This window comes from Mastigoproctus giganteus, chromosome 5 (assembly GCF_048544385.1).
Source record: "Mastigoproctus giganteus isolate SK-2022 chromosome 5, ASM4854438v1, whole genome shotgun sequence".
NCBI lineage: Eukaryota > Metazoa > Arthropoda > Arachnida > Uropygi > Thelyphonidae > Mastigoproctus > Mastigoproctus giganteus.
In genome coordinates, this window is record NC_143579.1 from 192,314,397 (window position 1) to 192,328,293 (window position 13,897).

Here is a 13,897-nt window from a genome sequence, read left to right on the forward strand (position 1 = left end):
GCGGAGATGGGAGAAATCCCAGATGCCGTCTAACACGAACATACCTAGTACAGGATGATATACCAAATAAGCAAAATGTTGGGCTGAAGGATATCAAATACATTTAAGGAATGAGTATTAATGACTTAAAAGATACACGCATCTGATTGAAAAAGAAAAAATGTGTGGAAAGAACTTGTAAGGATATGTAGAAACAAAACAGTGATCCCTGGGGCTTAATTTATAAATTATGTACCAATAAAATTAAACATCCAGCAGGAGATATCACATGTTCAATTCAGGCTAGTGATGGTACTTCTTGAATGTTGAAAAAGCATAAATTTATTTCTAAATAATTTGGTGAGTGAAATAAAAGCAAATGGGGATCCTGATGATGGTGTAAATAAGTACATGGAAATGAAATTACTTAATGAAAGTTACAGAGGCAGTGGGGAAGAGTGCAGCTTCCATATGGATGAGTTAGATACTGCAGTAGGAAAAATCAAGAACAAATGCCCAGGAATGGACCTCATTGAGGGGGCAAGGTTATAAAATGGAGTTTGAAATTGATACCAGAGCACCTGCTCTGGTATCAATTTCACTAGTAGTCTTCGCTATTGCACTAGTAGTCTTCGCTACCAGAGAAGTGTTACTTATTCGAAGTAGTGTACCTGGGTGGTAGACATATCTAGGTAGTAGAAATGATGGAAGTGCCATACCCATGCATAAACAACCTCTTTCATACTCTTAGACATTCAGTCAAGAAATATTTTTCGATTAAACCATGCACACCATCAAGCATCTCTCATATTGTGGAGTTCTACTTCATAATTGGTTTGCCACTATTGCAACGGGGTACCTGCCCACCCACCGATGATGAAGCCAACTAGTTTCAAAACAGTGCTGTCTGGGTGGTGGTGCCCATCTAAGAATAAGTAACAGTAGTCTTCTCTACCAGACTAGGTATTGCACTAATTTGAAGTAGTGCAATACCTAGGCAACTCGTTGTGAAGGTGTTAACAATATGAGATATGAATAAATGATGCATTCATACTACCTGGGTAGTAGAAATGATGGAAGTGCTATACCCATGCATAAACAACCTCTTTCAAGGTTTTAGCATGATGAGTACCATTTTACAGTATAAATAAAATGATAAAAACTGAACACAAATCAGATAAACCTGGAGGATACAGATTATTTGGTAGGAAAGGAATGCAGACAAGAGATGAACTTCAAAAAGAAATGGAAGAGAAAAATAAAAATTATTTTATTCAAAAATGTTCCTTTCTTCATATATAAAAAAATGTTCTTCTAAAATGTGCATTTCTCAAATACTCTTACATAATATGTACTTTATGATTACCAGTCAAAGGAAGATACCACTTACTTCAATAGTATAAGTTCCTGGCAGTAGAATCCTCCAGAATTCTCCTCTGCTTGTACTGTAGAAAGTAGTATCACGGTTTTTGATCTTCAAAGAAGCTTTTGCAATGGCATTGTTACTGGGATCTTTCACCATTCCCTTCACACCTACAGAACACAAAATAAAGCATGAAATTATATATTACACAATATATAAATAATTTTTTGATTACTTCTGATTTTTTTTGCCATGAAAATTCATGTTTAATTACATATTCACCATACAAGCTGACCACTGTGGGATGCGAGTCATCTTTCATATCCTATATAGTGATGTATTAGGAAAATATGAATTAAGAACTACTGTCTACTTTAATTCAATTTTTTTGCTCTTTCTTTGAAAAGTCTGCATATTATGACATTTTATTACACTGTACAATAAACAGTAAAGAAAATTATAAATGTATACAGTACACCCTTAGAAATATTTCAGTCACAAAACAAAAAGTAGAGGCATATATGAAAATCACATAAATAGGCATTGGTAGTATTATAGCCGATTTGTCTAGTGCATTTTTCCCCACCAATCACAAATATGCAATACATTAATGTAAATTAATTACAAACAGAGGCGGATTTAACGGTGGGCGCACCGGGCGTGCGCCCTGGGCCCCGACTTCTGAAGGGCCCATGCAAAACCCCAACTTTATACGCAAAACCCCAACGAATTAGTTGAACTAATACATTCAACTATTAGTTCAAAACTTTGTGATTATTATTATGCTATTATTAATTATATTATACATATATTATATTCAAATTTTATTGGAAATAAAACATTAATAGTACATAATATTTTTTATTAATTTAAATAAATGGTTAACATGTATTTTTATTTTCCCTATCTCTCTCTCTCTCTCTTTTTTTTAAGGGGCCCAATATTTTCTTCTGCGCCCGGGGCCTCAACCGACCTTAATCCACTACTGATTACAAATCATAAAATATAATTTTAAACAAACATCACATGCCTTAATTCTTAATGCTGGCTTTCTCACATAAATGGGTGGTGGAGGTGTTAGTATACTGGCTAATTAATTAACATTGGATGACAGAGGGTATTGCAACATAGCCTTGAGAAACTGATGAAAATATAGAACATTTTGATGATCACTCAACATTTTTTTACATACCTGTCACAAGTTGAATGCACAGTAGCCCTGCTCTTTTTTCTAAACACAAATGACCTAGTAACAAGACAGGCTATCTTGGATGGCTCTTTGACCCCCTAGTAGCATCGGAAATCAATCCTCTCCAAGGCTGCCATTACTTTCATAATATAGTTGAATGCTTCAGCCATTTCTTTTGTTGTAAAGTGCTTTGGTAGTTCTGCTTGTTCATCATTCTGGCTCTCCTCTGCAACCTTCTGGGCTTCCAGCTCCCTCATTTGTCAGGTCTTCATCATTTGAATCAAAAAGATTTTCAACATCTTTAGTATCATATGCAAGGTCCAGTTGATGAACAGATTGATATATCTATGAAACAATTTTTATTACTTCGTAGATGTAGCAATTCCAAGAATTCTTAAGAATAATTTCATCCCTGTTAGTAGCTCAGGCAGTTTGAGTGAATGTCCTCTGTAGACGATGCACCTTCAAGGTTGTTATAACCCTCTTATCCACTGTTTGCAGTACACACACTGAGGCTGTGTTTGGTGGTAGAAATGAAGCTTTAATGTTGGGATTCAATTCATCTAAATGTGGATGATGACCAGAGGCACTGTCAAGGATCAACACGATTCCACAAGATTTTGATTTCTTTGCCCTTGCAATACTCTTTCAACTGACTGATGAAATAGGACTAAAAATATAACTCAAAACGTCAATTGCAAACCAAGCCTTTTAGGAATGACATCCATACAATGGGAAGGGACTAGTTGTTAATGTGCTTTAGTGCACAATAAATTTTCTCTGTTATACACAAGCAGAAGTTTCAACTTGAAATTCCTTTTCATTCAAGGTACAGCAATAAAGTTTGTGAATTGGTTCTGTTGTGGTCATGTGTGATGAGTTTGAAAATAAACAGAAGTGGTATGTTGTAGTTCAAACTTCCTCCAACAGATGGTGGTACAGAGTGCATTCAGTAGGCTGACTGGTTGTGAGTAACAACTGGTTTCATCAGTAGTGTTAACATTCTGTGTTACAATTTTGCAATGGAACAACAAATGAATATCAGATTTTGCTTTAAACTGGGAAAATCTGTAACAGAAATGTATGAAATGTTAAAAACTATTCATGGTGGTGATGAAACATTAAGTCATACCAGTGTATCTGAATGGTATAAGCAGTTCAAAGATGCACATGAGGATGTTCACAATGACCCAAGAAGTAGGGATCTGTCAACCTTCCAAAATGAGGAGAGATTTGCAAAAGTTTAGGACATTGTGGCACAAGATCATTGTTTGACCTTCAGAATGATAGCTGATGAGTTAGATATGAATAAGGAGTTGATTCATAAAATTGTGCACCAAGATTTAGGGAGAAAGGAAGGTCTGTGCAAAATTTATGCTGCACAGCCTCATGGATGAGCAGGAGCAATGAAGAGTGTCATCATACAAAGACTTTCTAGACTTTTCAAGACAATCCTAAGTTCCAGTGATAGACTGTATTGTCACCAGAAATAAGTGTTTGGTGTTTCAGTACAACTCAGAGACAAAGCAGCAGAGCATGCAGTGGACTTCAAAATCATCACCAAGACCCAAAAAGTTTCATTTACAGAAGTCCAGGATCAAGACTGTCCTGATCATGTTTTTTGAGAGAGAGAGAGCCAATGCTGCATTCTACATACAGGTGCTTCAAAGGCTTGAATCACATTTCCAGGGTAAGGCTGCAATTTAGAGAGAAAGACAGCTGGTTCTTGATGCACAACAATGCCCCCACCCATTTACACTTGTTGTGAAGACATTTATGATGAAACATGACACTGTACAGATCAATCATCCACCCTACTCTCCTATTGTTGTTGTTATTTGGTTTTTAGGAGCATTAGCAACTAAGGCCATATTGCTCCGAGGATATGCGGTGGTCATTCCTCTGATCTTTCTGCATCCTCCGTATTTGGTGGTCACGGGCTCGAACCCCGGTCTAATCAAGAAGCGTGTGCTACGCACTGCCGCTCCTGCCCACCTGGCTATGGAGGCGCCTCTCTCCTATTCTAGCACCAGCAGATTCTTCCTCTTTGCCAAGGCAAACACCGCCCTCAAAAGAAAGATTTCAGGATGTTGAAGATAGAAAGAAACATGTAACCAATGAACTGAACATCATCTCTTTGGATGCCTTTGCCGACTCTTTTCAGAAACATTTAGAACAGTGTAATAAGTGCATTCAGTCAGATGGTGATTACTTTGAATAAAAATAACACCATTTTTGAGCTCTTAACTTTGTCCTTTTATTGCACCAGTTCAGGAACTTTATTGTCACACCTGGTATTACCACCAATGAGCAAGGTTATATGATTGATAGCTGCCTTAAAACCTGGCATTGTTTTTTTAATTCTTTAGAAATGCACATATTTTAGGCATTATTTTCCAAAATAAACCACTCTGATCAAGTTAAAATACAATTGAACTTGGTTATGATGAGTACGGAAATAACAAGATCATGGCTGTTACAAGCAAAAAGCCATAATAATTTTAGTTTACATGTATTCCCATACAATTGCTCACTGTTATAACGAGCATACTATGTGGATATACCAAACAAATTTTGGTAACTATGCAAACATTCTTAATTGCTCAGGTAGTTGAAAAAACCCAATTCTTGGAAAAGACAAAAATGAAAAGGACAACTTAACTGTATGACCACCTGCATCGGATTAGCGGCAGGTTTATGACCATGTCCTCTGTCTTCAGGACTTCTAAGAATTTTGTATGTATTTCGAGACTTATAGGAACGTTATATGCATTATTATCATTATTATTAGCCATATGGTGCAAGGAAGCCTGAGATTTATGCTGCACCACCAAAAAAAAAAAATTTCTGAATTACCCAGAGAGAGAAGAGAATCACCAAGAAAAAGAATCACCAAGAAAAAGAAGAAATATGCCAAGCCCATACTCACCAGATGTAAGCCCCTGCATTTTGGGACTTCTAGAAACGCTGTATGCAGATCACTTTATCATTTTAAAGTAAAATCAGTTAGAAATGAACTCTTCCTTTGGAAACATGTCTGCTAACAAAAGAAAGTCTCTCGATTTGAGAAAAAGTCAAAATTCTTCATGAGTTAGAACATGGTGCAAAAAATGTTGATGTAAAAAGTTTTTTTTGTCCTCTTCAAGTGTATCCACATTGTGGAAGAAGAAATATATTTACATATCGGCACTGGAAAGAAACATGACCAAAAAAAATTTTTTTTTTTTTTTTAAGTGCGAAGTTAGAAACATTGAGGAAGCATTCCTTCAATGGTTCACCACACAAAGAAGTGCTGGATTTTCAACAGACGGTCTGATTTTGAAGGCTCAAGCGGAAAAATTTGCTAAACAATTTGGACGCAATGATTTTGTGTGTAAACAACAGTTGGCTGGATCAATTTAAAAACCGACATAACATTGTTGTGCAAAAATTAGTGGAGAATCTCGATCTGCAGATCTAATAATGGCAAATGAATGGATTGACCGTGTTTGGGCAAATATTATGAAATATTTCAATGACGAAGACATCTACAGCAGTTGTTCAACTGCAACAGGATCATTTGGGCAGATGGGCTGAGAAGCGGCAACTGAAGTTTAACATTGACAAATGCAAAGTACTACATATGGATAGAAGTAACCCCAGAGGAACATACCAACTGTGTGGTAGAAAATGAAAAGACCTGGCAGTGATTGTGTAGTCAGATATGAAGTTTTCTGAGCAAAGCAGACAGGCTGTTAGAGCAGGTTATGGGGTATTGTCAATGACATACAGGAATTTTGCTAGCAGGGAAAAGGAGGTGATTATCCCTTTGTATAAGACAATGGTCAGGCCAAGCCTTAAGTACTGTCTGGAGGCCTCATTTTAGGAAGGATGTAGATTTGCTTGAGGGTGTACAGAGGAGGGCAACAAAGATTGGTGAGGGGAATGAAGGGATCCTCTTACCAAGCGAGGCTTAAGTTCTGCAAATTGCAGTGGCTGGAGACTAGGCACCTGTGTGGTGATCTGATTGAGGTATATAAGGTCTTGAATGGGTTGAGCACGCTGAATTCTGATGGATTCTTCCACTTTCTCAGATTACGAACCTGAGGGAGCATAAATTCAAATTGAGGAAAGACAGTTGTAGAATAGATGTGCGGAAATTTGCCTTTAACCAGCGGGTGGTTAATTGATGGAACAAGCTTCCATCTGTCATGGAAGTTGATAGCTTAAATAAAGTCAATGAGGAACTGGACAAAATTTTAGAGGGAATGGTTGTGTGAAATTTTTTTTTTTTTTTTTTTTTTTTTTTTTTTGGCTGATGCTACATAAGCTCATACGCTTGCTTTCTTGCATCACATGCCTCTATTACTAATACTAAATGGCGACAAAACAGGCAGGACTTTTTTATAATTTGACACCTGACCATAAATTTAAATTCAAAGGGGAAAAATGTGTTGGTGGAAAAAAATCAAAGGCTTGCTTTCACAGTGCTCGTATGCACAAATTTGACAGGAACTGATTAAAAAAACTATTTGTTACTGGAAAATCAATAAAACCTTGGTGTTTAAAAAAACATAAGGAAACTTCCTGTGGATTACACTGGAAACAAGGAAGCTTGGATGACTTCAGATATTTTTCAGCAATAAGTAAATGAATAGCTCCTTATTCCAATCAAATACTTGATTGGACTAAGGAGCTTTTCAAAAAGAAGAAAAATATTTTGTTAGTTGATAACTGTCCTTCACATCCCCAGATTCAAAATTTGTCCAACATTAAGCTAGTGTTTCTGCCTCCCAATGTGACATCAATTTTACAACCAATGGACATAGGTATAACCAAGAATTTGAAAGGATTTTTTATAAAAGATTTCTAGTACTACATCTGATCAGTCAAAGAGAACAGAAACCAAGTCTATATCGGTATTGGATACTATAAATTTATTGAACAATGCGTGGAACAATGGTACTTCAACAACCATATTGAATTGCTTCAAGAAATAGAAATTAAATTCAAATGAAATTTCAATTGTAGATGAAGATGGAAATGAAGAAAACAACTTACCATTATCCGAATGATTGCTACGTAACAATGTTGTAGGTTTTAATACAGATAACATCGATGACAACTTATTAACTGGTGGTCTTCCTACAGAGAGTGACATTGTAGGTGCTGTGCTCAACAAAGATGATAATGACGATAGTAAAGACAACGATTGTGATGATGATATGATGACAACTGAAAGTGAATCAAACAGTGCCAACAATCTCACAAGCTAAAGGTGCAATGGACACATCAGTCAATTTTTTAGAAGGAACTGAGGCAACTAATGAGACTTTTAACACTTAAGAAATATCAAAGTGAAATCTTTAAAACTAACATCAATTTTAAGATTCATAAATAAAGACTAATTGAAATCGTTTATTATAAATAGTATTGTTTTTAATTACAGGGAATTAATTGTGTTTAGTATTAAGTGTATGGCTTTAAAATTACAGACAAATAAGCTGTGTTTAATATTAAGTGTAATGTAGTTTATACAAGTATATTAATACAATAATATGTAGGTATACACTTACATTATTTTTTCTCTCTAATATTTCTTTATTTTTATCAAGTTATTAAAATTTAAAGAAATAAGAGGTAGATTTAACTCATCACTGATATAAAGTGTTCAACTATTCAACAGCCCCAAGGGTTTCCCCATCTGCTTTATCACTGATAAGCGAGTAATGGTTATAACGAGGAAGTTTTGTCGGTCCCTTGATGCTCGTTATAACCAAGTTCGACTGTACTTGCTCCATCAAATAATTATCCTCTTTAGTTACATTATCCTGGGCTCCCAATGCCAATTGTTCTGTGACCAAGTGTTTCCAGTACGATTCTCAATTTTCTCTCTGCAAGGCCCTTTCAGCTTGCATAGATTCTTTTCTTTTTTTTTTTTTTTTTGGTTCTTAGTGCAGTTTTTTTTATTTCATACCTTGTAGTATGAGAGAGATCTGCTCTAAGTAGGCGTAGAAAGGAAATTAACCTTTCTGTTTCTTTTTTTTAACAGTACTAACCTAACTTGCCTAGCTGCTTGGTCATATTCTGAAACTGCTCTTGCTTTCCTGTAACAGGACTGTAAACTTGGGTGACAAAGTCAACCACCCAGGACCAAAACAAGAAAAACATGGATTAAGATAACTTTTCCACTGATTAAGGCTGCAAATCCAGTTTCCATGGATTTACATCAATCTAACAGCAACAAGACATTTCCAAAAATGGCAATCTATTGCCATTTTTGGAAATGTCTACAAAGTATAGCTGGTTCCCCAAACAGAGTTTGAAGGCTTAAATCTGGCAATCTGCTGATTAAAACCACCATTCACAACACTGAGTCTCTTCTGAAAATTTCCTCAATTGGTGGGATTCCTATCAAGGTATCATGCAATACTCAACACCACCAAAAGCTGCTCTTTCATAGTAGGAATATGTGCAGAACTACATGAGCAGAAAATGGCATAAGCAATAAATAATTATAATCCCCAAGTTCATCCCCACTTGCTCGTTATAACTTTCTATATTAGTAAACAGATATTTAAACTGATTCATCCATGCATGCATGCTAAACCCCATAAGATGATGGAAATACCAAAAATTTGGAAACTCAAATGGTTTGTCAAGAAGACTCAGTATACCCAAAGTACACCCAAATACAAGTGTGCCAAAGCTGACTGTAATGCCTAGTCTTCACATCGCCAACTGGAAAAGCAATAATCCAGCATCCTCCAAAATTTGTGAAAAGTAGAAATTCAAGAAAAAATAATTCAATTCACACGGCAAGATTGAAAACAAAGTCTCATACACAGAAGCAAGGAAACAGTTGCAAAAAAATATGCCAAATTCTTCCAAAGATTTCCTTGGGTATCCACAGTTTGAACAGATACATCAATTCAAACAAATGTTTCAATTTCTGAATAGGTAAGATTACTGCTGTCTCCTAATAACTCCTCTAAACATTAGATAGAACTGATAACAGGGGTATCTGTGGGGAGGCAAGAGGGGCATATGCCCTCCCCTTAGTAAAAAAATTTGAAATTAAAGAAAAAGAACAGGAGGTGTTTCGTTTCTTCTCTATTCAAGGGGTTCCCAGTCTAAAAGAGCCAACTAAAAAACATTTCCAGGAAAAATAATGATTTTCTTCAGTGGTTTTCTTCATAAATATGCCAATGCAGCTGCATTGGGGCCCAAGCTTGAAAGGGCCTGTAAAATTTGGAAGACATTCATTTCTCAAGACAATTAATGACTTTCATTAATAAACGAGCAATTTTTTTTTTTATTAAATGTAACACATTCTTATCAACCTGGCGACAGGCCGCCCGAGTTTCATTCCAGTGTTGGTGAATTTATTTTACATCATTTGTGTATCTGCGTACTCTGATTGTTGTCGGAGGGCAATGTTTTATTTCACAATACACAAATTTGTCACATAACAGTCAGCTACGGCCAGTGTTGTTTTAGAGGTTGCACACTAGATTTGCCCTTTTTTTTTTGTTTATCTGAAGCAAAAAACTACAAGGACTACGAATGAGTTATTACTATGCTAACCAGAGACAATTAAATTGCGGATCCTTTGATCATCGCATATGACGTTCTGAAACTGACCAATGCATTGGAAGGACCCCTTCCTGTAATTAGGGTTTATCCGTAGTGTACAGAGAGTGGAAATAAACAATTACCAGGCAGATTAAAGTGTCTACTTCACTTCAGTCACTCCGAAGCGCGAAGTTTCATTAAATTTATGGTTTTGAGGTTCATTTGCCATTTTCACAACAATGTTCTACCCTTGTCTGTTGCTTTGTTTCTATACAGGGAACAGGCCCCAGATTTTGTCACTGGCCATGAATAATACATTTTATAATGCTTTTATATGTACAAGCAGTTCTCACTTTATGAGTTCTCGGGTTTAAGAGTTTTTTTTGTTTTTTTTTAATCGACAAAATCAAAAATATGAACATTAATTACAAAAAATGAATGTTAAACATTCATAAATACTGCATTTCAAACCATGCACATAGCTATACAATACAGTGTACCCTGCTTTACGATATTAATCCATTACCATTGTATTGCAAAAATATCGTAATATGAACCCAATAAACTGAGGAAAGATAGATGTAGGATAGATGTGCAGAAGTTTGCCTTTAGCCAGCAGGTAGTTGGTTGGTGGAACAGACTTCCATCCTTTGTGTGAACGTTGATAGCCTAAATAAATTTAAGGCTGAGCTGGACAGGTATTTGGAACAAAAGGAGGGGTGAAATGGGAGTGGTTTTTTTTTTTTGCTGATGCTGCTTAAGCTTGCTTTCTTGCATGATATGACTCTACTAATGCTAATAACACATTGTTTTTTGATAATTTTTTTATTGTATTAGTTACCAAAATTAAACACATTACACTTTCATCATTATCATATGTTCCATTATAACAATCAATTTTAAACACCTTTGTGATATTTTTCTAAAGCACATTTCTGGAAGGCACGACCATAAAACAATAAAAACAATTTGCACTTTCCGGTTTATTGGGCTTTTCTGTTACTGCAAGCAATTATAAACGGGTAGTAAACTCAATGTTATTGCATTTGTGAAAATACTGATAGCTGGAATTGTGTGGGTTTTTACGTTATTATGGTGAATTATGTTTGCCCTTTACTGAAATCTTCAATCGTATAAAAAACAAATAAATTTTCAGAATATTCTCTTCATTCTTTTTTTTTTAAGCTTCGTAAACTTGTTACTCTGCGCAAATCATGTTAGTTGCAATTTGTGCGTTCCATTAAAAAATGCTTATGCATGCTATTGAAATTTATAAGAAAAGAGAAGATTATCTCGGAAATAAATGCCTCTTAAGGCATTTCTGAAGAAGATGACTCCTTGTGTAACAAACCAAGTGCCGAGCCAATAATGAGTGATCAACAAGTTGTGCATTTAGTCGATGATGATAAAGAATAAACATTCTTTAACATTTGTAAGTCAAATAATTTCTCTATTATTATAATTTGCTTGATTTTACAGGCTACATTTTCATTTCTTTGGATAAATCATTGTTTAAACAAACTAATTATGTAACTAATTTCATTGTTGATAACGTAACCCCTATTTTTAACTAGGTCTATGGGAAATAAATTCCCACTTTACGAGTTTTCGCTTTACGAGATTGCGCTAGGAACAAATTAACTCGTAAAGTCGAGAACTACCTGTATTTGTTCTGTTTTCATTTGTGGTGGGAAAATTTGTTGCAAAGTTACTTGAAGGAGTAACTTGAGAAACGAGAGTGGGAAATGAAACAAAAAATTCAGCTAATCACAAAGATTTTCATTTGCTTTATTAGCAGAGAAAGAAAGTTCTGCAGCTGTTATCAAGCATCGTGTGGTTATTCTGTGATTTTATGTTTTCAAGTTTCTCAGAGCATGAAAAATATTTATCCATGACCACCATTCTTTTCTAACATCTGATAGAAAGGCTGAAGATGTAAGTAAATTTATTATTCCAGTTTTCATTGGTTTACATGATGGACCATTCACAAATTATGAATGGTCCATGATGTCCAGTTTTGATAAAAATAAAACTAATTGCTGTAGATTTATTTTATTTATTTACTTTTTACTATTCTTTGCATTTTGTTACAATGTGACAAAACGGTTTGTAATTTTATTACTCTGATGTCAGTAATATTTTTTATTGAAAATCCGTTAATGGATCCATTTACAGAGCAGAGAAAGATATCATAATATGAATTTCCACCAATCACTTCATGCCGGTTTCACTTATCAAATTACTGGAGTATCCTACACAAAAGATATATGCAGTAACTTAAATCATTTTGCAGGGCCGATCTTCGGGGGCGATCAAGTGGTTTAGTCGCACAGGGTGCCAAAATTTAGGGGGCACAAAGCACCCTGCAAATTCACCGATTTACTGTAAATCTCAAGTTGCATCTTCCAAAAGTCGCAATACAAAGTCAATCTTGCGTTCCAATTCAATCAATTCAGAAGAGTTCAGATTTCAGTTATCGTGCATTCGAATGAATAAATGTGCCGCTCAACTCAACTCGTAAGAAACAGACCCCGGGCCACTGACATTTCCCATGGGGCCCTGGCCTTCAGTTAATTTTCAGTAAATAGTAAAAATATAATCCATAAACTTAATAGGAAGTTGGAGAGAGAACACTAAAAAAATTTCCCACAGCGTGCTGATAGACCTGAGGCCGGTTCTGCAATGCAAACCACTGTTCTGAATAGATTTAACAGAATATTGACAAAAACTGGTCCTTTTTCATTTGTGATGATTCAATTACTTTGAGTAGGTAACTATTTTTTTTTTTTTTAGCTTGTGAATTTTCATATTAAACTATACTGGGTAATTTTTCCCCTTTGTAAAAATTAGCAAAAAATGTATTCAACACTTGTGATTGGCTCAAAGATGCTAAATATAAGAACTGACTCTGCAAATTAGATGGTGATTATTTAAAATATTTTTGTAAATATCGTAAATACATGCTGACAGCTAAATTAAGTGATATTGAAAGGCATTGTAATACAAACTAATTGCAAAAAAGTCGAAGGGGCCCTTTAGTTTTCAGCATCAGAGAGTATTCCCATTCAAGAAAATTTGCAATACAGAAGGTGCAAAAGCAGAAAGCATCATAGTATTTTTCATAGCTGTGCATTGTACATCAATGGTAATTGACCATTTGAATGACCTTTGTAAATTTTGTTTTTTAGACAGCAGGGAATACAGGGACTTCAAACTGTGAAGAACAAAATGTATTTCAATAATATGCAATGTTATAGCACCACATTTCAGGGATGATGTAAAATCTCATTTAGGAAATAGACTTCTTAGTTTAATTATTGATGAAAGTAATGACATTAGCATTATAAAAATGGTGGGAATTGTAATATGGTATTACTCTAATTACAAGAATCAATTTGTGGTAACTTTTCTTGACATAACTGAATTCAATAAATGCATTGCAGAAGAAATATGTGAATATTTGAAAACATCACTAAGAAATAATGGATTGGTGTTGCACAGACTTATTGCACTTGTACTGACATCAACGTCTACCATAGAAAGAACATGTTCAACTTTGAAATATTCGAAAACGTATCTATGAAGTACTACTGGACAAGACAGAATGAATGGACTAGCAATTTTTTTGTATATTCATAAAACATAACCTGTAGATTTTGACAATGTTTTTAATATTCTACAGGGGGAAAAAAAAAAAAAAAAAAAAAAAAAAGAGTAGAAAGTTAAACATTATTTTGTAAAGTTACTAAGTATAATTCTTTTTTTTTGTAAATTATATTTTGTTTTTTTCTTTGTAATTTTTCTAATTTTCT

General features: G+C 34.9%; 1 protein-coding gene across 1 annotated transcript in view; it reads right to left on the reverse strand.

Moving 5' to 3' along the window:
* Positions 1-13,897, reverse strand: part of LOC150085959 (carboxypeptidase D-like) — a 325,596-nt gene that overhangs the window by 18,595 nt on the left and 293,104 nt on the right. The window contains exon 8 of the mRNA XM_090374305.1: positions 1,370-1,512. Coding sequence (XP_090230431.1) covers positions 1,370-1,512 — 143 coding nt within the window. The remainder of the gene's footprint in view (positions 1-1,369; positions 1,513-13,897) is intronic.